Genomic DNA, 21,432 nt, shown 5'->3' with positions numbered 1-21,432 from the left:
TGAATGCGTGGCTGAAGGACTGGAGCAGGGGGCAGGGATTCAGGTTCTTGGATCATTGGGACCTCTTTTGGAGCAGGTGTGACCTGTACAAAAAAGACGGGTGGCACTTGAATCCCAGGGGGAACTAATATCCTGGTGGGAAGGTTAGCTAAGGCTACTGGGAGACTTTAAACTAGAAAGGTTGGGGGTAGGGAATCGAGATGAGGTGACTGGGAGCGAGGAGGTTAGCTCGCAAATAGAGAAGGCTTGTAGACAGTGTAAGAGGGAGGATAGATGGGTGATGGAGAAGGGGAGCGCTCAGACCGAAGGCTTGAGATATGTCTATTTTAATGCCCGGAGTGTGGTGAATAAACTGGATGAGATTAGAGCGTGGATTACTGCTTGGAAATGTGGTGTGGCAGCCATTACAGAGACTTGGATGTCTCAGGGACAGGACTGGATACTTCAGGTGCCAGGTTTCATATGTTTCAGAAAGGACAGGGAGGGAGGCAAAAGAGCAGGGGGAATGGCACTGTTGATCAGGGATAATGTCACGGCTGTAGAAAAGGTGGAGGCCATGGGGGGATTGTCTACAGAGTCTCTGTGGGTGGAAGTTCAGAATAGGAAAGGGTCGAAAACTTTGCTGGGTATTTTCTATAGGCCGCCCAATAGTGACAGGGAAGTTGAAGAACAGATAGGGAAACAGGTCCTGGAGAGATGTCGTAATAACAGAGTTGTCGTGATGGGAGACTTTAATTTCCCAAACATTGATTGGAATATCCCTAGGGTAAGGGGTTTGGATGGGGAGGAGTTTGTTAGGTGTGTTCAGGAGGGTTTCCTGACACAGTATTTGGATAAACCTACAAGAGGAGAGGCTGTACTTGATCTGGTATTGGGTAATGAACCTGGACAGGTGTTGGATCTCTCAGTGGGAGAACATCTTGGGGATAGTGATCATAACTGTATCTCCTTTACGCTAGCATTGGAGAGAGATAGGATCAGGCAAGTTAGGAAAGCGTTTATCTGGAGTAAGGGGAAATATGAAGCCATCAGGCAGGAAATTAGATGAGTAAATTGGAAGGAGGTATTCTCAGGAAAAAGTACCGAAGTAAGGTTGCAGATTTTCAAGGAATGTTTGTCTAGAGTTCTGCACGACAACGTTCCGATGAGACAGGGAGGTTTTGGTAGGTTACGGGAACCGTCTCAAAAGTTGTAATGAACCTAGTCAAAATGAAAAGTAAAGTGTACAAAAGGTTCAGAGAGCTAGGAGATGTTAGGGATCTGGAGGAGTATACGGGTTGTAGGAAGGGGATTAAAAAGGAAATTAGGAGAGCCAGAAGGGGTCATGAGAAGGCCTTGGCAGGTAAGATTAAGGAGAGCCCTAGGGCATTCTACAAATATATGAAGAGTAAAAGGATGAGATGTGAAGGAATAAGAACTATAAAATGTGAAGGTGGGAAAGTTTGTACAGAACTGGCAGAAATAGCAGAGGTGCTTAATGAATACTTTACCTCGGTATTCATGGTGGAAAAAGATCTGGGCGGTTGTACTGCAGGCTTGCGGCGGACTGAAAAGATTGAGTATGTGGACATTAAGAAAGAGGACGTGTTGGAAATTTTGAATAGCATCAAGATAGATAATTCGCCGGGACCAGATGGGATGTACCCCAGGTTACTGTGGGAGGCGAGGGAAGAGATTGCAGAACCTCTGGCGATGATCTTTGCATCATCGATGGAGATGGGAGAGCTTCCGAAGGATTGGAGGATTGCGGATGTGGTTCCTATATTCAAGAAAGGGAATAGGGATAGCCCAGGAAATTACCGACCGGTGAGTCTGACCTCAGTGGTTGACAAGTGGATGGAGAAGATTCTGAGGGACAGGATTTATGAACATTTAGAGAAGATTAGTATGATCAACAGTAGTCAGCATGGCTTTGTCAAAGGCAGATTGTGCCTTACGAGCCTGGCTAAGTTCTTTGAAAATGTGACAAAACACATTGACAAAGGAAGAGCGGTAGATGTGGTTTATTTGGACTTCAGCAAGGCATTTGATAAGGTCCCCCATGCAAGACTTCTTGAGAAAGTGAGAGGGCATGGGATACAAGGGGCTGTGGATCCAGAACTAGCTTGCCCGCAGAAGGCAGAGAAAGGTTGTAGATGGGTCTTTTTCTGCATGGAGGTCGGTCACCAGTGGAGTGCCGCAGGGATCTGTTCTGGGATCCTTGCTGTTTGTAAATTTCATAAATGACCTGGATGAGGAAGTGGAGGGATGGGTTGGTAAGTTTGCTGATGACACAAAGGTTGGTGGTGTTGTGGATAGTTTGGAGGGATGTCAGAAGTTGCAGCGTGACATAGATAGGATGCAAGGCAGGGCGGAGAAGTGGCAGATGGACTTCAACCCAGATAAATGTGTAGTGGTCCATTTTGGCAGGTCAAATGGGATGAAGGACTATAACATCAAGGGTAAGACTCTTAGCAGTGTAGAGGATCAGAAGGACCTTGGGGTCCGGGTCCATAGGACTCTGAAATTGGCCTCGCAGGTGGAGGATGCGGTTAAGAAGGTGTATGGTGTACTGGCCTTCATTAATCGAGGAATTGTGTTTAGGAGTCGGGAGATAATGCTGCAGCTTTCCAAGACCCTAGTCAGACCCCTCTTGGAGTACTGTGCTCAGTTCTGGTTGCCTCATTACAGGAAGGATGTGGAAGCCATTGAAAGGGTGCAGAGGAGATTTAGAAGAATGTTGCCTGGATTGGGTGGCATGCCTTATGAGGATAGGTTGAGGGAGCTAGGTCTTTTCTCCCTGGAGAGACGAAGGATGAGAGGTGACCTGATAGAGGTTTATAAGATGTTGAGAGGTATAGATCAGGTGGATTCTCAGAAACTTTTTCCCAGGGCTGAAATGGTTGCTACGAGAGGACACAGGTTTAAGGTGCTGGGGAGTAGGTACAGAGGAGATGTCAGGGATAAGTTTTTCACTCAGAGGATGGTGGGTGAGTGGAATCGGCTGCCGTCGGTGGTGGTGGAGGCAAACTCGATAAGGTCTTTTAAGAGACTTTTGGATGAGTACATGGGACTTAATAGGATTGAGGGTTATAGGTAAGCCTAATAGGTAAAGATATGATCGGCACAACTTATGGGCCGAAGGGCCTGTTTGTCCTTTAGTTTTTCTATGTTCTATGTATTTACTATTTAGATATATTAGAGAAACTTCTGAAGGATAGCGTATGTCGCCACCTGAAGAGGCAAAGCTTGATCAGGGATAGACAGCATGGCTTCGTCAGAGGGAGGTCATGCCTAACAAATTTGATTGAATTTTTTGAGGAGTGACCAGGTGTGTGGATGAGGGTAGTGCAGTCAATGTATTTTATATAGATTTCAGCAAAACCTTTGGCACGGTCCCACACGCAAGAGAGTAAAATGGTAAATTCACATAAGATACAGGGTAATTTGATAAAGTGGATTCAAAATTGTAGGGGGCAGAAAGTAATGACAGAAGGCTGCTTTAGTGACTGGAAGCTGGTGTCCCATGGCACACCACAGGGATCTGTGTTGGGCGTCCTATTATTCATCATTTATATAAATGCCATTGATGGCAATGTGGGGGGTAAGATTAGTAAGGTTGCAGATGACAGGATTGGCCAGATGGTTAACACTGAGGCACAGTGTCCTGGGTTACAAAAAGATATAGATGGAATGGTCAAATAAGCAGATAAATGGCAAATGGAATTTAATCCTGAAAAGGTGATATACTTTGGAAGGAGTAATTTGACAAGAAACTACTCAATGAGTGGGAGGATACTAGGAAGTTCTGTGGAAAAAAGGAATTTTGGCAAGATGTCTGGAGGTAGAAGGACATGTTAATAGGATGGTGAAAAAGGCATATGGGACACTTGCCTTTATCAATCGAGGTACAGATTACAAAAGCAGGGAAGTCATGTTGGAGTTGTGTAGAACTTTGGTGAGGTCACAGCCAGACTGTGCAGTTCTGGTCGCCACATTATAGGAAGGATGTGATTGCACTGGAGGGGGTGCAGAGGAGATCCACCGGGATGCTGCCTGGGATGGAACATTTAAGATATGAACAGTGGTTGTGTAGACTTGGGTTGTGTTCATTGGAGCAAAGAATACTGAGGGATGACATGATCGAAGTGTACAAGATTATAAGAGACATGGACAGAGTGAATAAGGAACAGCTGTTTCCCTTAGTTGAAGGGTCAGTCACAAGAAGACATAGGTTCAAGGTGAGGGGCAGGTTTAGGGGGGATGTGAGGAAAAACCTTTTTTACCCAGGGGATAGTGATGGTCTGGAATGCGTTGCCTGGGAGCATGGTAGAGATGGGTTGCCTTACATCCTTTAAAAAGAACCTGGAAGAGCACTTGGTACGCCATAACATTCAGGGCTATGGGACAAGTGCTGGTAAATGGGATTAGGTCTGAGTGAAATGTTTCGAATGTGTTGGTGTGGACTCGATGGGCCAAAGGACCTCTTCTGGGCTGTATGATTCTATGATATATTTAATATTTTAGATGTATTCATTGTGATAAATTTAATATTTAGAAGGCTTTCAACAAGGTCTCACATAACAATCTGAAAGTCTAAATAAATCGCATCCATTGGTTCTCCTCAGTCAACTCTACTAGTTACATCCTCAAAAAATTCCAATAGATGCAACAAGCATGATTTCCCTTTTGTAAATCCATGCTGACTTTGTCTGATTGTACCAAGGCCTTCCAAATGCTGAGTTACGAAATCCTTGAGAATAGAGTCTAGCAACTTCCCCAGCAGCAACGTTAGGCTCACTGGTCTATAGTTCCCTGTTTTCTCTCGACCTCTCTTTTTGAATAGTGAGCTTACGTTAGCTACCCTCCAATCTACAGGAACTATTCCAGAGTCCAAAGAATTTTGGAAAATAACCACCAATGGATCTACTGTTTCCAGGGCCAGTTCCTTAAGTACTCTGGGTTGAAGATTATCAGGACCTGGAGATTTATCCACCTTCAGTCCCATCAATTTCCCCGAAACCATTTCTCTGCTAATGCTGATTTCCTTCAGTTCACTAAAATGTGTTTCTCCCAGCACTTCTGGTACATTATTCATGTCTCCCTTTGTGAAGACTGAAACAAAATACAAATTTAATTCCTCAGCCATTACTTTATTCCCCATTATGATTTCTCCCATTTCTGACTGTAAGGGGCCTACATTTGTTTTTGTCAATCTTTTTCTCTTCACATACCTATAGAAACTTTTACAGTCAGCTTTTATGTTCCCTGCCAGCTTATTTTCATACTCTATTTTTCCTTCTTAATCAATCCCTTAGTGCTCCTTTGCTGAATTTTAAACTGCTCCCAATCCTCAGGCCTATTACTTTTTCTTACCAATTTGTAAGCTTCTTCCTTGAATCTAACGCTATTTCTAATTTCCCTTGTAAGCCATGGTTTGGCCACAATTCCCTTTCCACTCTTGCGCCAAACAGGTTATATATTTGAGATGTTTTTAGATATTTCTAGACATATTTAATATTGAGGTGTATTTAATATTTAGGTATATTTATTAGATATACTGAAATATATTTAAATATATTTAATATTGAGATATATTTATGTCGGTGTATTTAATAATAAGATATACTTAATAGGTTAGATATATTTAAATATACTGAATATTGAGATGTATTTAAATATTTTTAATTATTAGAGGGTAGCATGGTGGCACACTGGCTAGCACTGCTACCTCACAGTGCCAAGGACCTGGGTTCAATTCCCGACTTGGGTTACTGTCTGTGTGGAGTTTGCATGTTTGCCCCATGTCTGTATGCGTTTTCTCCGGGTGCTCCGGTTTCCTCCCACAGTGTGAAAGATGTGCTGGTTAAGTGAATTGGCTGTGCTAAATTCTCCGTCAGTGTACCTGAACAGGTGCAGCCATGTGCTGACTAGAGGATTTTCACAGTGGCTTCATTGCAGTGTTAATGTAAGCCTACTTTTGACTAATAAATAAACTTTAATATTGAGGTTTTTGAGGTATGTTGATTTAGATATATTTAATATCGAGATGTACGTTAATTGAGATTTTATTAAATTTATTCATGAGACATAGGCGTTGCTGGCTGTCCAGCATTTTTATTGCCCATTGCTAGTTGCCTAAGGGCAGTAGAGAGTCAACGGTATTGCTGTGGGTCTGGAGTCACATGTAGGCCAGACAGGGTAAGGACAGCAGATTTCCTTCCCGAAAGGACATTAATGAATTAGATGGGTTTTTCTGATAATCAACAATGGTTTCATGGTCATCAGTAGATTCTTAATTCCAGATATTTTTTATTTAGGTATTTCTGTAGACATATTTCACATTTAGATATATTTATTTAGATATACTCAGATATATTTATACTGAGGTGTATTTAGATCTTTATATTTATTTTCATATTGATGCAGATGTGTATTTTAAAAAGTTATATTTATGCAGATGTATTTAGATATATTTATATTAATGTTGATGTGTGTGAGATATAATTATGTATATTAACGCTGAGGCGAGTTGCACAGGCCTCGGTTGAGGAGATTGTGGGAAGGGGGGGCTAGCACGGAGTGGATGGGCCGAACAGCCTGTGCTGTTTCCCCGAGGGGAACTCTCACCTGCGGGGAGCTCCCCCTCCCCCTGGGCCCCGGGCCCCGGGCTGGGGACGCCGCCGGCGCCAAGTGGATGCAAGTTGTTGTTTTTCCGTGGCCACGGTAACCAGAGAGGCCCCGCCCCCCCCCCCCCGCACCGCTGCCATTGGCGGGTTCCAGACCCCTCCCCCCAGATCAGCTGATTGCTCAGTGCGCAGGCGCGGGATCGGAAGCTTGGGTGGCGAATAGCAGCAGCGCGAGCGGTACCGGGACTGAGAGAGCAATGGGGGTGAAGATTCACATCGAGTACTGGTGAGGGTGAGGGGAGAGGGTGAGGGGTGAGGGGTGAGGGGTGGGGGGAGAGGGGTGAGAGGAGAGGGTGAGGGTGAGGGGAGAGGGGGAAGGGGAGAGGGAGGGGGAAGGGGAGAGGGAGGGGGAGGGGGGGGGGGGTGGGGGGGGAGTTGGGGGGAGAGGGGGGAGTTGGGGGGGAGGGGGAGAGGGGGGAGGGGTAGAAGAAAATAGTAAATAAGGTAGTAGTAGGGTAGTAGTAAATAAGGTAGATGAGCTTAGGGCGTGGATTGCTGCTTGGGAATGTGATGTGGTGGCCATTACAGAGACTTGGATGTCTCAGGGACAGGACTGGGTACTTCAGGTGCCGGGATTCAGATGTTTCAGGAAGGACAGGGAGGGTGGCAGAAGAGGTGGTGGAGTGGCACTGTTGATCAGGGACAGTGTCATGGCTGCAGAGAAGGAGGATGCTATGGAGGGACTATCTACAGAGTCTCTGTGGGTGGAAGTTAGGAACAGCAAAGGGTCGATAACTTTGCTGGGTGTTTTCTGTAGGCCGCCCAATAGTGACAGGGCAGTTGAGGTGCAGATAGGGAAACAGATCCTAGAGAGATGTCGTAATAACAGAGTTGTCGTGATGGGAGACTTTAATTTCCCAAACATCGATTGGAATATCCCAAGGGTAAGGGGTTTGGATGGGGAGGAGTTTGTTAGGTGTGTTCAGCAAGGTTTCCTGACACAGTACGTGGATAAGCGTACGAGAGGAGAGGCTGTACTTGACCTGGTACTGGCGAATGAACCAGGACAGGTGACGGATCTCTCGGTAGGAGAGCATCTTGGGAATGGTGATCATAATTCTGTCTCCTTCACGATAGCATTGGAACGAGATAGGATCAGGCAGGCTAGGAAGGTGTTTGGAGTAAGGGGAAATACAAAGACGTCAGGAAGTTAATTGGACAAATAAACTGGAAGGAGGCATTCTTGGGGAAAAGTACAGAAGGATGGTGGCGGATATTCAAGGAATGTTTGTCTGGAGCTCTGCACAACAACGTTCCGATGAGACAAGGAGGATTTGGTAGGTCGCAGGAACCGTGGTGCACGAAGGCTGTGGTGAACCTAGTCAGGAAGAAAAGGAAGGTGTACAAAAGGTTCAGGGAGCTAGGAGATGTTAAGGATCTAGAGGAGTATAAGGATTGTAGAAAGGAGCTTAAAAGGGAAATTAGGAGAGCCAGAAGGGGTCATGAGAAGGCCTTGGCAGGTAAGATTAAGGAGAATCCCAAGGCCTTCTACAAATATGTGAAAAGTAAAAGGATGAGAAGAGAAGGGATAGAACCTATAAAAGGTGAAGGGGGAAAGGTCTGTGTGGGACCAGAAGAAATGGCAGAGGTGCTTAATGAGTACTTTGCCTCAGTATTCACGGTGGAAACTGATCTGGGAGATTTTGCTACAGGTTTGCAGCAGATGGAAAAGATTGAGTATGTGGATATTAAGGAAGAGGACGTGTTAGAACTTTTGAATTCTATCAAGATAGATAAGTCGCCGGGACCAGATGGGATGTACCCCAGGTTACTGTGGGAGGTGAGGGAGGTGATTGCAGAGCCCCTGGCGATGATCTTTGCGTCGTCGATGGAGACGGGAGAGGTTCCAGAGGATTGGAGGATGGCGGATGTGGTTCCTATTTTCAAGAAAGGGAACAGAGATAGCCCAGGAAATTACCGACCGGTGAGTCTGACCTCCGTGGTTGGTAAGCTGATGGAGAGGCTTCTGAGGGACAAGATTTATGAGCATTTGGAGAGGTTTAGCATGATCAGAAATAGTCAGCATGGTTTTGTCAAGGGCAGGTCGTGCCTTACGAGCCTAGTTGAGTTCTTCGAAAATGTGACTGAACACATTGACGAAGGAAGAGCAGTGGACGTGGTGTACATGGACTTCAGCAAGGCGTTTGATAAGGTCCCCCATGCAAGACTTCTTGAGAAGGTGAGAGGGCATGGGATCCAAGGGGCTTTGACCTTGTGGATCCAGAACTGGCTTGCCTGCAGAAGGCAGAGAGTGGTTGTGGATGGGTCTTTTTCTGCATGGAGGTCGGTCACCAGTGGAGTGCCCCAGGGATCTGTTCTAGGACCCTTGCTGTTTGTCATTTTCATAAATGTCCTAGATGAGGAAGTGGACGGATGGGTTAGTAAGTTGGCCAATGACACGAAGGTCGGTGGTGTTGTGGATAGTCTGGAAGGATGTCAGAAGTTGCAGCAGGACATAAATAGGATGCAGGACTGGGCAGAGAAGTGGCAGATGGACTTCAACGTGGATAAATGTGCAGTGGTCCATTTTGGCAGGACCGATGGGATGAACGAGTACACTATCAAGGGCAGGAGTCTTAGTAGTGTTGAAGAGCAGAAGGATCTTGGGGTCCGGGTCCACAGGACTCTTAAATCGGCCTCGCAGGTGGAGGATGTGGTCAAGAAGGCGTATGGTGTACTGGCCTTCATTAATGGAGGAATTGAGTTTAGGAGTCGGGAGGTAATGCTGCAACTTTATAAGACCCTAGTCAGGCCTCATTTGGAGTACTGTGCACAGTTCTGGTCGCCTCACTATAGGAAAGACGTAGAAGCTATTGAAAGGGTACAGAGGAGATTTACAAGGATGTTGCCTGGATTGGGAGGCATGCCTTATGAAGATAGGTTGAGGGAGCTGAGACTCTTCTCCCTGGAGAGACGAAGGTTGAGAGGCGACTTGATAGAGGTTTATAAAATGTTGAGAGGAATAGATAGGGTGGATTCTCAGAGGCTATTTCCCTGGGTTGAAATGGTCGCTACGAGGGGACACAGATTTAAGGTGCAGGGAAGCAAGTACAGAGGTGATGTTAGGGGTAAGTTTTTCACTCAGAGGGTGGTGAGTGAATGGAATCGGCTGCTGTCAGTGGTGGTGGAGGCAAACTCGCTGGGGTCTTTTAAAAGACTTCTGGATGAGTACATGGGATTTAATGGGATTGGGGGTTATAGATAGGTCTATGGATTGGTAGGTTTTGATGTGATTGGCGCAACTAGTGGGCCGAAGGGCCAGTTTGTGCTGTAGTGTTCTATGTTAAGAGGGATGGAGTAGGGGTCGGGTTGGAGGGCTCTGGGCTTGTATCTGGGAGGGGAGGTTCTCTGATTTCACCCCCCCTCCCCCTTCTGAGGTGCAGCCGAGGGAGACCCTGACCTGAACGCAGCTTTTTGCCTTATTCATTGCCCATTGGCAGAATCATAAGAAACATAAGAAATAGGAGCAGGAGTAGGCCATCTAGCCCTTCGAGCCTGCCCCGCCATTCAATAAGATCATGGCTGATCCGTCGTGGCTCAGTTCCACCTTCCCGCCCTCTCCCCATAACCCTTAATCCCCTCTCTTATCAAGAACCCATCAACCCGCTTCTTAAAAATATTTAGCGAGGCAGCCTCCACCACTTCAACAGGCAGAGAATTCCAGAGATTCACCACCCTTTGAGTGAAGAAGTTCCTCCTCAACTCCGTTCTAAACCGCCTCCCCTTTATCTTGAGGCTGTGCCCTCTAGTCCTACTGTCTTTTTTGAGCGGGAAGAGTCTCTCCACCTCTATCCTATCCATCCCATTCATCATCTTATACGTCTCAATGAGATCTCCCCTCATTCTTCTAAACTCTAACGAGTACAAGCCTAGTTTATTCAGCCTCTCCTCATAGCTCAATCCCCTCAACTCTGGCATCAGCCTAGTAAACCTCCTCTGCACTCCCTCCAGGGCCAAAATATCCTTGCGCAGGTGCGGCGCCCAAAACTGCACACAGTACTCCAGCTGCGGCCTCACCAATGCCCTATACAGCTGCAGCAAGACCTCCCTACTTTTATATTCAATCCCCCTCGCTATGAAGGCCAGCATCCCATTCGCCTTCCTGACCACCTGCTGCACCTGCAAGCTGGGTTTTTGCGACTCATGCACAAGGACCCCGAGGTCCCTCTGCACCGTCGCCTGCTGCAGTTTTTCGCCACGTAAGTAATAGTCCTTCCTACCATTCTTCCTACCAAAGTGGACCACCTCACACTTGCCAACATTAAATTCCATTTGCCATTTCCTGGCCCATTCGCCCAGCCTATCTAGATCCTTCTGCAGACTCTCCACACCCTCCGCACAATTTGCCTTTCCACCAATCTTGGTGTCATCAGCAAATTTCGACACCCTGCACTCGGTTCCCTCCTCCAGATCATCTATATAAATGGTAAATAGCTGAGGCCCCAGCACCGACCCCTGGGGCACTCCACTAGTCACCAACCGCCAATCCGAATAGCACCCATTGACCCCCACTCTCTGCCTCCTATTTGACAACCAATCCTCTATCCACGCTTACACCCTACCCCCAACTCCATGTCCCCTGACCTTCTGCAATAACCTCTTGTGAGGTACTGTCAGTATCTCCCTGCTGTGATTGACCATTTCTCTATAGTTGGCAGAATATGGGGAGAGGAGGTTTTGATGAGCAGGTGTTTGAGCAGACTGACTTTACAAAGCAGCAGGAACCTCGGGGACCTGCCTGTCACCTGCCCTTACCTCCTGGGGAATAAGCAAACTGTGCAAAACATTCTTGTTGTGATGATTATTACGTTGGTTACTAAGAAGGCTCTGACAGTGGCACCCAAAGTTGTTTTGTAAGGGTTGGCTGGAGGCATTTTGCAATGTATGGAATAACTGTGGGTGTGGGAGTCACGCAGCTGCATTGTGAAGTGGTGATGTGACAGGATGTTGGCGGCACAGTTCTGGGATGTGGGTTCATGCCTGCATTTCTCCACATGGGGAGGGGTGTGGGCAGGGTGATGGTGGGGAGGGGTATGGAGGGTGCCGGGTGAGGACACTGGTTACATCAGTCTCCCAGATTACATGCTGGTTAAAGGTTGTTGATCAGGGTCAACCAGTTTGTGTGGGGAAAATAATCAGGTGATATTCCCCGATTTCCCCCATCCGCCTAGTGTAAAGAACCTTTTCCAGATTGTTGTCTGAACGTTACTCACGACAACACTGCCTCAGTGTGTTCAGCACGGGCCCTCTGGCAGCGCGGCGCTCCCTCAGCACGGGCCCTCTGGCAGCGCGGCGCTCCCTCAGCACGGGCCCTCTGGCAGCGCGGCGCTCCCTCAGCACGGGCCCTCTGGCAGCGCGGCGCTCCCTCAGCACGGGCCCTCTGGCAGCGCGGCGCTCCCTCAGCACGGGCCCTCTGGCAGCGCGGCGCTCCCTCAGCACGGGCCCTCTGGCAGCGCGGCGCTCCCTCAGCACGGGCCCTCTGGCAGCGCGGCGTTCCCTCAGCACGGGCCCTCTGGCAGCGCGGCGTTCCCTCAGCACGGGCCCTCTGGCAGCGCGGCGCTCCCTCAGCACGGGCCCTCTGGCAGCGCGGCGCTCCCTCAGCACGGGCCCTCTGGCAGCGCGGCGCTCCCTCAGCACGGGCCCTCTGGCAGCGCGGCGCTCCCTCAGCACGGGCCCTCTGGCAGCGCGGCGCTCCCTCAGCACGGGCCCTCTGGCAGCGCGGCGCTCCCTCAGCACGGGCCCTCTGGCAGCGCGGCGCTCCCTCAGCACGGGCCCTCTGGCAGCGCGGCGCTCCCTCAGCACGGGCCCTCTGGCAGCGCGGCGCTCCCTCAGCACGGGCCCTCTGGCAGCGCGGCGCTCCCTCAGCACTTCTCTCAAGTTGCTATTTGATTGGAAGGGAGCCTCCTGAGCTTGTGGCTCAGGAGTTGTAGCCATCTCTGCGCCATAGCTGAGAAATATGTTTGTAAACCGGAGGGTGAGAAGGACCCACTGCAGTTCTGGAGGCTGAAGGAGCTGGGCAACTCCATATTGCTCTAACAGTTTGGCAGATGATTGCCCTTGTTGCTGGTGATGCATTGATAAGTCTGCTGCCTGGTGGTGAGTGAAGTTTGAGACTAACTGTGCTATCTTTTGATTGTAGCGGTGGCTGAGGGTACGAACCCCGCTATCAGAAACTTGCCGACATTATCACGGAGGCGTTTCCTGAGGCGGAGATCACTGGAAATGTTGGGAGACAAGGTAACAATTTCACTGACATTCTTCATTTGGCTAGTGAGCACACTGACCGGCTAGTTTGATGATCGACGGCTTTTACATCCATCGCATTGATCTTTTATTGTATGGTACACGCATCAGCAGGTGAATGTTAATACAGCTGGAATATGTTATTTCAGGAGTTGTCTACCTGCTAAGCTGCCATCAACGTGCATTCACAACATCCCATTCTCAGTAAATTATGTTGAAGTGTAATCTCTCTGGGTGTGTAAGCAAAATCAACAAAATGTCAATTTGTACAGAGCAAGACCCCACAACCAGCAGTGAGGCAAGTGATTAATTACCCCCTCTCTTTCCCCCTTTGATGCCAAACATCATATGGCGGAAATATTGCATCAAGGTAAGCTCTAAGATGTTCAGAATGACTGTTTGATGCACCAGAAAAGAGTGAAAGCAGCTGAGTTTCATACCTTGTCTGTAAGGCACATCTCCAGGAGTATAATGCTGGGCCGGAGTGTGGCCCCCCCATGCCTGTCCGATCTGGGGTGGGGGTGCTGGGCTGAAGTGTTGTCGCGCCCTTTCTGGACATGTTTTGATATTCAGCTGGATCGTGTGAAGGGCAGTAGTGGGAAGTTGTGCATGGAGTCCAAGGAGATAGATGAGAGGCTAAATGAATATTTTTTGTCTTTTTCCTGCGTGAATACTGACAATGTTGTTGAGGAGAATACTGAGATGCTATTAGACTAAACGGGATTGAGGTTTATAAGGAGGAGGTGTGAGCAATTCTGGAAAGTGTGAAAATAGATAAGTCCCCTGGGCCTGAAGGGATTTATGCCAGGATTCTCTGGGAGGCTAGGGAGGAGATTGCAGAGCCTTTGGCTTTGATGTTTTATGTTGTTATTGTCTACAGGAGTAGTGCCTGAAAGTGGAGGATAGCAAATGTTGTCACCTTGTTCAAGAAGGGGAGTAGAGACAACCCTGGTAATTATAGACCAGTGAGCCTTATTTCTGTTGTGGGCAAAATTTTGGAAAGGATTATAAGAGATCGGATTTATAATCATCTAGAAAGGAATAATTTGATTAGGGATAGTCAACATGGTTTTGTGAAGGGTAGGTCGTGCCTCACAAACCTTAGTGAGTTCTTTGAGAAGGTGACCAAAGAGATGGATGAGGGTAAAGCAGTTGATGTGGTGTACATGGATTTCAGTAAAGTGTTTGATAAGGTTCCCCACAGTAAGCTATTGCAAAAGATACAGAGGCATGGGATTGAGGGTGATTTAGCGGTTTGGATCAGAAATTGGCTAGCTGTAAGAAGACAGAGGGTGGTGGTTGATGGGAAATGTTCATCCTGCAGTTCAGTTACTAGTGGTGTATCGCAGGGATCTGTTTTGGGGCCACTGCTGTTTGTCATTTTTATAAATGACCTGAATGAGGGTATAAAAGGATAGGTTAGTAAATTTGCGGATGACACTAAAGTCGGTGGAGTTGTGGACAGTATGGAAGGATGTTGCAGGTTACAGACGGACATAGATAAGCTGCAGAGCTGGGCTGAGAGGTGGCAAATGGAGTTTAATGAGGAAAAGTGTGAGGTGATTCACTTTGGAAGGAGTAACAAGATTACAGAGTACTGGGCTAATGGTAAGATACCTGGTAGTGTGGATAAGCAGAGATCTCGGTGTCCAGGTGCATAAATCCCTGAAAGTTGGCACCCAGGTTGATAGGATTGTTAAGAAGGGGTACGGTGTGTTAGCTTTTATTGGTAGAGGGATTGAGTTGAGGAGCCATGAGGTCATGTGCACCTGTACAAAACTCTGGTGTGGCTGCACTTGGAGTATTGCGTACAGTTCTGGTCGCCATATTATAGGAAGGATGTGGAAGCATTGGAAAGGGTGCAGAGGAGATTTATCAGGATGTTGCCTGATATGGTGGGAAGGTCTTATGAGGAAAGGCTGAGAGACTTGAGGCTGTTTTCATTAGAGAGAAGAAGGTTAAGAGTTGACTTAGAAGCATATAAGATGATCAGAGGATTCGATAGGGTGGACAGTGAGAGTCTTTTTCCTCGGATGGTAATGGCTCGCATGAGGGGACATAACTTTAAATTGAGGGGTGACAGGTAAAGGACAGATGTCAGAGATAGGCTCTTTACTCAGAGTGGTAAGAGTGTGGAATGCCCTGCCTGCGACAGTAGTGGATTCACCAACATTAAGTGCATTTAAATGGTCATTGGATAAACACATAGATGATATTGGAATAGTTTAGGTTAGGTGGGCTTTAGATTGGTTTTCACAGGCCAGCACAACATTGAGGGCGGAAGGACCTATACTGCGCTGTAATGTTCTATGATTTAGCAGTGGGTTTCTGGCCAGAGACTGGGCCCAATAGCCATGTTACAGTCTCACAGCAGTAATGCATTGCCCTCTGCTTTGCTGTTTGTACAGTATCTTATGATGGAATTATCTTACCTGTTCATACCTTTCTCTTTCTCCACCTTCAGGCAGCTTTGAGATTGAAATCAATGGGAATCTGATTTTTTCCAAGCTAGAAAACAGCGGCTTCCCTTATGAAGATGATGTAAGTAGAAAATGGAATCCTTTCAAGTTGAAATTGTCCACTCTGAGGTTGTGAATCTTGAAATTCTCGATCCTGCAAGGTTGTGGATGTTCCATCTTTGCATATATTCAAGGAATGCCCAGATTTTTGCTGTCTTGCAGGGAATTAAGGGAAAAGGGGAGTGGGTGGGAAATGGAATTCAAGTCCAGGATCAGCAATGATTATGTTGAATGCCGGAGCAGCCTGGATGATGTTGGGTGTATGCTGCCTCCAGTATCCTTCTCCTTCTGTTTACTCCTGAAAACAGCCAAATTTGTGGCTGTCTCTTGGAATATTTCTTTACGTGGCTGGGTCAAAGTTGTTTGATTACTTCTGTGCAAAGTTTTGGGATGTTATATTAAAGGTATTATATTAAGACAAATACTTGTATTTGTGTAACCCGTGAATTAGCAATTAATGTTTGTAGGAAGGTGTGTGTCTGTGTCCATAACTAAACTGGGAAAGGTGCTGTCACTTCGTCACGCCTTCCTGCTTGGCTTGTTAATCAGGTGATTGAAGCAGTGGATTTTCAAGCTGTATTGGTCACTCCCGTCTCTTTTACAGATCGTCGAAGAAGTTAAGAAAGCCAACAATGGAGAGGAAGTACAAAAGGTTCTCAAGAGCCGCCCTCCTTGTGTCATTCTGTAGCTTTGCCTAGATGGTGCCTTCTCTCTGCTAACCAGCTGCTAACCTGCCATGTTTCCAGCACTCGAAACTTGCCTTGTGGGTTCTAGTCCAGGACCTGGAGATGCTGAAACATTCAAACGCCAACAATCATAATATCTGGGCGCTGCCAGAGAATTATTTATACTCTGAAGCTGTGTTGACCTGACAGATTTTTGATTATTTTCTGCCAACTCAGCTGTGACTTTTAATTCCTGCTTCACTGATCATGTCTGGCAAGTTGATTTTTAAATCATCTTTCCATCCAAAATCAAGTTTAATAAGTCACTACTTTGTTGTCTCTCTCTTTCCCCTTTAGTTCCTTGGACAGACACAGTTCTCTGCTGGTATTCTGCTTATTCCTGGGATTCTGCCAGAGCTCTGTCTTGTCTGTTCCCCTAATCTTCCTCTGGTAAGCATAAATCAGTGCACGTACATTAAAGCAGCCCGGTTCTGCCTGCAAATTTCACTGCTTTGTGCACATTACTTGGAAAAGAGTACAGTAATCAGTGTGGAAGGGTGGTTGTTTCATGCATTCTTCCTGCACTGGCACTGAGTTTGGGCCAGGCTGCTACTTCAATTTGGAGGCTGGTGCGCTCTCAGTCGCTGTTCAGCTTTTCTCAGCCAGACACAGTTCATCAACTGAAACAAGTGCAGAGAATGCTGACAACTCGCTCTTTCGTTCCCTCACCTGCCCCCTCACTAATCAGGAATATATTTGATCTCTGCATGACATCCTCCTCACTGAGGTTGAAATGGGCATCAGGGCGTAAATCTTGCATCCCTCTGGTCTCTGCATTGTGTTCCAATTGATCTGAAAAGGAAATGATATATTCTGTCACACTCAGAGAAGCAGCGTTCTGTCTGCTGCTGCCTTGTAGCTATGAAAGCTTTGTCATTTCACTGTGGCCGATCCGATCCAATTCATCAGATCTCGGTGTGGTGACTGGGTATGACACATTCCTCTCAGTCTCAATAAACTGTCAAGTCTCTTGGCTGCGAAACATGGAGGATTCTGCTGGCATTTCCTGCAAAAGCAGCTGCCGATTTACTGACATTGTGAACCTGCTGCAGATTTAGAATCTGGTTCGATAAATGACTGTTTTAATTGAAAATCTAATGGTTAAAACACGAAGAAACAAAGATCCTTTTTCTACTGGGAGAGCAGAGTTACAACTTCAGTAAATGTTTTTTAAAGAAAAATGTTTAAATTTGGCCATCTTTCAAATATAATTAAACATTTCCACATTCAAAACAGAAATCTTGTCAGTTTGTAAAAAAAACTCAGGCTGGAAACTGATATCAAATCACCTGTGCATAACCCCTCACCACTCACTCACACTCCACACAATTCAACACAATCCTGGCTGTTGAGGAAGCATTGTACTGTCAGACGGTCAGTACTGAGGGAGTGCCACACTCAAGGGCGGAGGGGGGAGAGTGGTCAGTACTGAGGGAGTGAGGCACTGTCGGGGTGGGATCAGTATTGAGGGAGTGCTGCACTGTTTGGGGGGGAGAGGAAGGTCAGTACTGAGGGATGCTGCAATCTCGGGAGCGCTGTCGGTACTGAGGGAATGTCGAACTGTTGGGGTGGGGGCCGGGACTGAGGGAGTGCGCTTGGGGTCAGGGCTGAGGGATGTTGGACTGTTGGAAGGATAGTATTGAAGGAGTACCGCGCTGTCTGAGGGTGTGGATGGTAGAGGTGATTCATAATCCAGAGGCCTAGGCTGATGCTGTGGGGACAGCTTCTTGGGAATATGAGATGGAACCAATGTAAGTTGTTGAAAAAAAAAACCCATCAGCCTCACTGATGCCTTTAGGGGTGCAAGGATTACAGTTTCTCTAGCTCCACTGGTGGCACCATTAGTTTAACAGTTTAATTTACCCGCCCGAGTAGCCAGTTTGTTACCTTGGCTGCTGTGAGACCCAGCATAAAGAAAACTTTAACCAGACTTCTTTCAATGAACTTAGAATAATTGTATTGTAAAACAAAACATTTTCAAAGCAAATTGCAGGAACTTGTTAACAAGATTGTTCTCTGGAAAAATAAGTATCTCCCTTTTTAAAAATAACCTTGGGTGCACACAAAGGACAAATAGTCTCTTCAGAGCTGGGCTTTATAAACTAAAGGATGAAGTTTGCAGGGTTTTGATGCAGTGGAACTGGAACTCAGTGGATGGAGGTTTTCATCAATGGTGCTTGGGTGTGAGGAGAATGTAGATCTGGTTTAAATCTTTTTAGGTTTTCTACTGCAGACAAGTTATACTCAGATGAGGAATCTCTGGCTACACGTTCATTACCCCACACCCAATTTCAGCAAGGCATAAAGAGAGCAAGGGGCAACCTTCCTTCTTGAACTTGTTCCTCCAAACTGAGTTTAGAATAACAGGTTCAAAACTTAAAGCTCTTCTGTCAAATGATTTCCAGAAACTACCAGTAGCTGACATCAGACTCGGCGTAGGTAGTTCAGTTCAAAGTGAATTTATGACCTTTTTAAAAAAAATCTAAGTCTCCAAATAATGCAATGTCCTTTCCAATTTTAAAAACAGTTTGTGGAGATGTGATCTTTGTAACAGGAAGGAAATCTGACTTCCTCATCAGCTCTGGCCTATTGTGACTCCTGTGCATCCGCAATGTGGTTGAATATTAAACAAGCAAGCTACTGAATTGTATCAAAACGCTGTAAAGTTTTAAAAAACGGAATGACTTACTGTCTTCGACTTGATCTGATATCGTCATACTCTGAGTTATACCTTACAAAAATGTCCTAGATAACAGCATCCCTGGGTATGCCATGTCCCACCAGCAGGACAGATCCAGCAGAGGTGGTGTCACAGTGGTATACAGTCACAAAGAAATTGCCCTGGGAGTCCTCAACATTGACTCCAGACCCATGACATTTCATATGGCATTGGGTCATACGTGGACAAATAAACCACCTGTCAATTACCACCTCCTGCACTCCCCCCCACCCCCCCCCCCCCACCCCCCAACCCTCAGCTGATGAATCAGTACATTTGCTGCCCCCACCCCCAACATTAAACACTGTGTGTTTCAAAGGCACAGAAAGTACTCTGGGTGGGGGGGCTGCAATGCCAATTATCAAGCGTGGCTCAGTAGCTCCATTACTGACCGAGCTGACCAGGTCCTAAAAGGGATCACTGTTGGGCTGGGATTGTGGCAGCTGCTGAGGGAACCAAGAGCCTACTTGATCTTGTCCTCACCAACCTACACACACATATTTGTCCATGGCTGTGTTGGTAGGAATGACCACCGCACAGTGCTTGTGGAGCTGACATCTCACCTTCCTCACAAGTGCAAGGGGAGAACACTGGGACAGGCAGCCAGCAGCACCTGGGGGAAAGAGGGGACCTGCACAAGATGAGTAAAACTCAAAAGACGTGTCTCTGAACGCACAAAACATTTTAAAGCTTTCAAGTAGTGCCACAAGTAGGCTTACATTAACATTGCAATGATATCACTGTGAAAAGCCCCTAGTTGCCACACTCCAGTGCCTGTTTGGGTACGCTGAGGGAGAATTTAGCTTGGCCAATGTGCCTAACCAGCACATCTTTTGCACCAAGGGAGGAAACCCACACAGATACGTAGAGAATGTGCAGACTCCACGCAGGCAGTGACCTGAGCCGGGAATCAAACCGAGGTTCCTGGCGCTGTGAGGCAGTAGTGCTAACCATTGTGTCACCATGCCACAGGTGCAAAAGGCAGCTGAATTATCAGTGCAAGTAGTTGTAAATGGGTACAATATGATTGTGATTATGGGTTACAGCTACAGGGTTACAGGCTGGAATCAAAATGTTCAAGGGTCCAATATTTGGGAAGGACAGACTGAAAGGAGGTGGGGGGCATTATTACCAAATGATAAAATCATGCAGTAGTGAGAAATGATACTAGCTCACAACATTGAGATGTAGATTCTGTCTGGGTGGAGCTAAGAAGCAACCCGGAGGGGGTAGAATTTAGTCAGATTTGTCTATAGGCCTCCAAACAATACAAAGAACAGAACAGTACTGCACGGGAACAGGCCCTCCAAACTGGCCTTGGGTCACTGTATGGAGACTACACGTTCTCCCCGTGTCTGCATGGGTTTCCTCCAATAGTCCAAAGATGTGCTGGTTAGGTGGATTAGCAATGGTCCCGTTCTGCACTATAGGGATTCTATAGTTCTATGATTCTGCACGATGCCTTTTTAACTGAAAGACCTTTTGTCTCTAAGTGGTCCGTATTTCTCTATTTCTTACCTATTCATGTATCTGTCAAGATGCCTGTTAAACGTTGCTATTATATCTGTTTCTACCACCTCCTCTGGCAGCCCATCCAGGCATTTATCGCTCTGTGTAAAAAAACTTGCCTCACCCATCTCTGTTAAAGTTTCCCCCTTTTGTCTTCAATCTATGTCCCCTACTCATTGACATTTCTATCCTGGGAAAAAGACGCTGACTTTCCATTCTATCCAGGCTTCTCATAATTTTGTAAACCTTTATCAGGTGGCCCCCTCAGCCTCAGACATTCAAGCGAAAACAAACAAGTTTCTCTAATCTCTCCTCATAGTCAATACCCTCCAAGCCAGACAGCATCCTGGTAAACCTCTTCTGTTCACTCTCCAAAGCTGCCACATCCTTCTGGTAGTGTGACAAACAAAACTGTCTGTCACGTGCCAAATGTGGCCTCGCTATAGTTGTATACAGCTGCAACGTGACTTGCCAATTTCTATACTCTGTACCCCACCGATGAAGGCAAACGAGCCATGTGCCTTCTTGACCACCTTATCTTAGCAGGATTTATGAACGTTTGGAGAAGTATAGTATGATCAAAAATAGTCAGCACGGCTTTGTCAAGGGCAGATTGTGCCTTACGAGCCTGGTTGAATTTTTTGAAGATGTGACTAAACACATTGACAAAGGTAAACCAGTAGATGTAGTATATATGGACTTCAGCAAGACATTCGATAAGGTCCCCCATGCAAAGCTTATTGAGAAAGTGAGGGGGCATGGGATCCAAGGGGACATTGCTTTGTGGATCCATAACTGGCTTGCCCACAGAAGGCAAAGAGTGGTTGTAGATGGGTCTTTTTCTGCATGGAGGTTGGTCACCAGTGGAGTGCCCCAGTGATCTGTTCCTGGACCCTTACTCATTGTGATTTTTATAAATGATGTGGATGAGGAAGTGGAGGGATGGGTTGGTAAGTTTGCTGATGACACAAAGGTTGGCAGTGTTGTGGATAGCGTGGAGGCATGTCAGAAGTTGCAACGAGACATGGATAGGATGCAAGACTGGGCAG

At 46.7% G+C, this 21,432-nt stretch overlaps 1 protein-coding gene across 1 annotated transcript; it reads left to right on the top strand.

The window, feature by feature from the left end:
• Window positions 1-6,786: 6,786 nt before the first annotated feature.
• selenow2a (selenoprotein W, 2a) lies at window positions 6,787-17,394 on the top strand. The gene is made up of 4 exons (XM_080213705.1): window positions 6,787-6,894; window positions 12,808-12,905; window positions 15,376-15,452; window positions 16,035-17,394. The coding sequence occupies exons 1-4, from the start codon at window positions 6,866-6,868 to the stop codon at window positions 16,116-16,118; spliced, it is 288 nt and encodes a 95-aa protein (XP_080069831.1). The 5' UTR covers window positions 6,787-6,865; the 3' UTR covers window positions 16,119-17,394.
• The last annotated feature ends 4,038 nt before the right edge of the window (window positions 17,395-21,432 follow it).

Source organism: Carcharhinus amblyrhynchos, chromosome 27 (assembly GCF_965287045.1).
Source record: "Carcharhinus amblyrhynchos chromosome 27, sCarAmb.v2.hapA, whole genome shotgun sequence".
Taxonomy (NCBI): Eukaryota; Metazoa; Chordata; class Chondrichthyes; order Carcharhiniformes; family Carcharhinidae; genus Carcharhinus; species Carcharhinus amblyrhynchos.
Note: the sequence above shows the minus strand (reverse complement) of the source record. Positions and strands in the feature narration are given on the sequence as shown.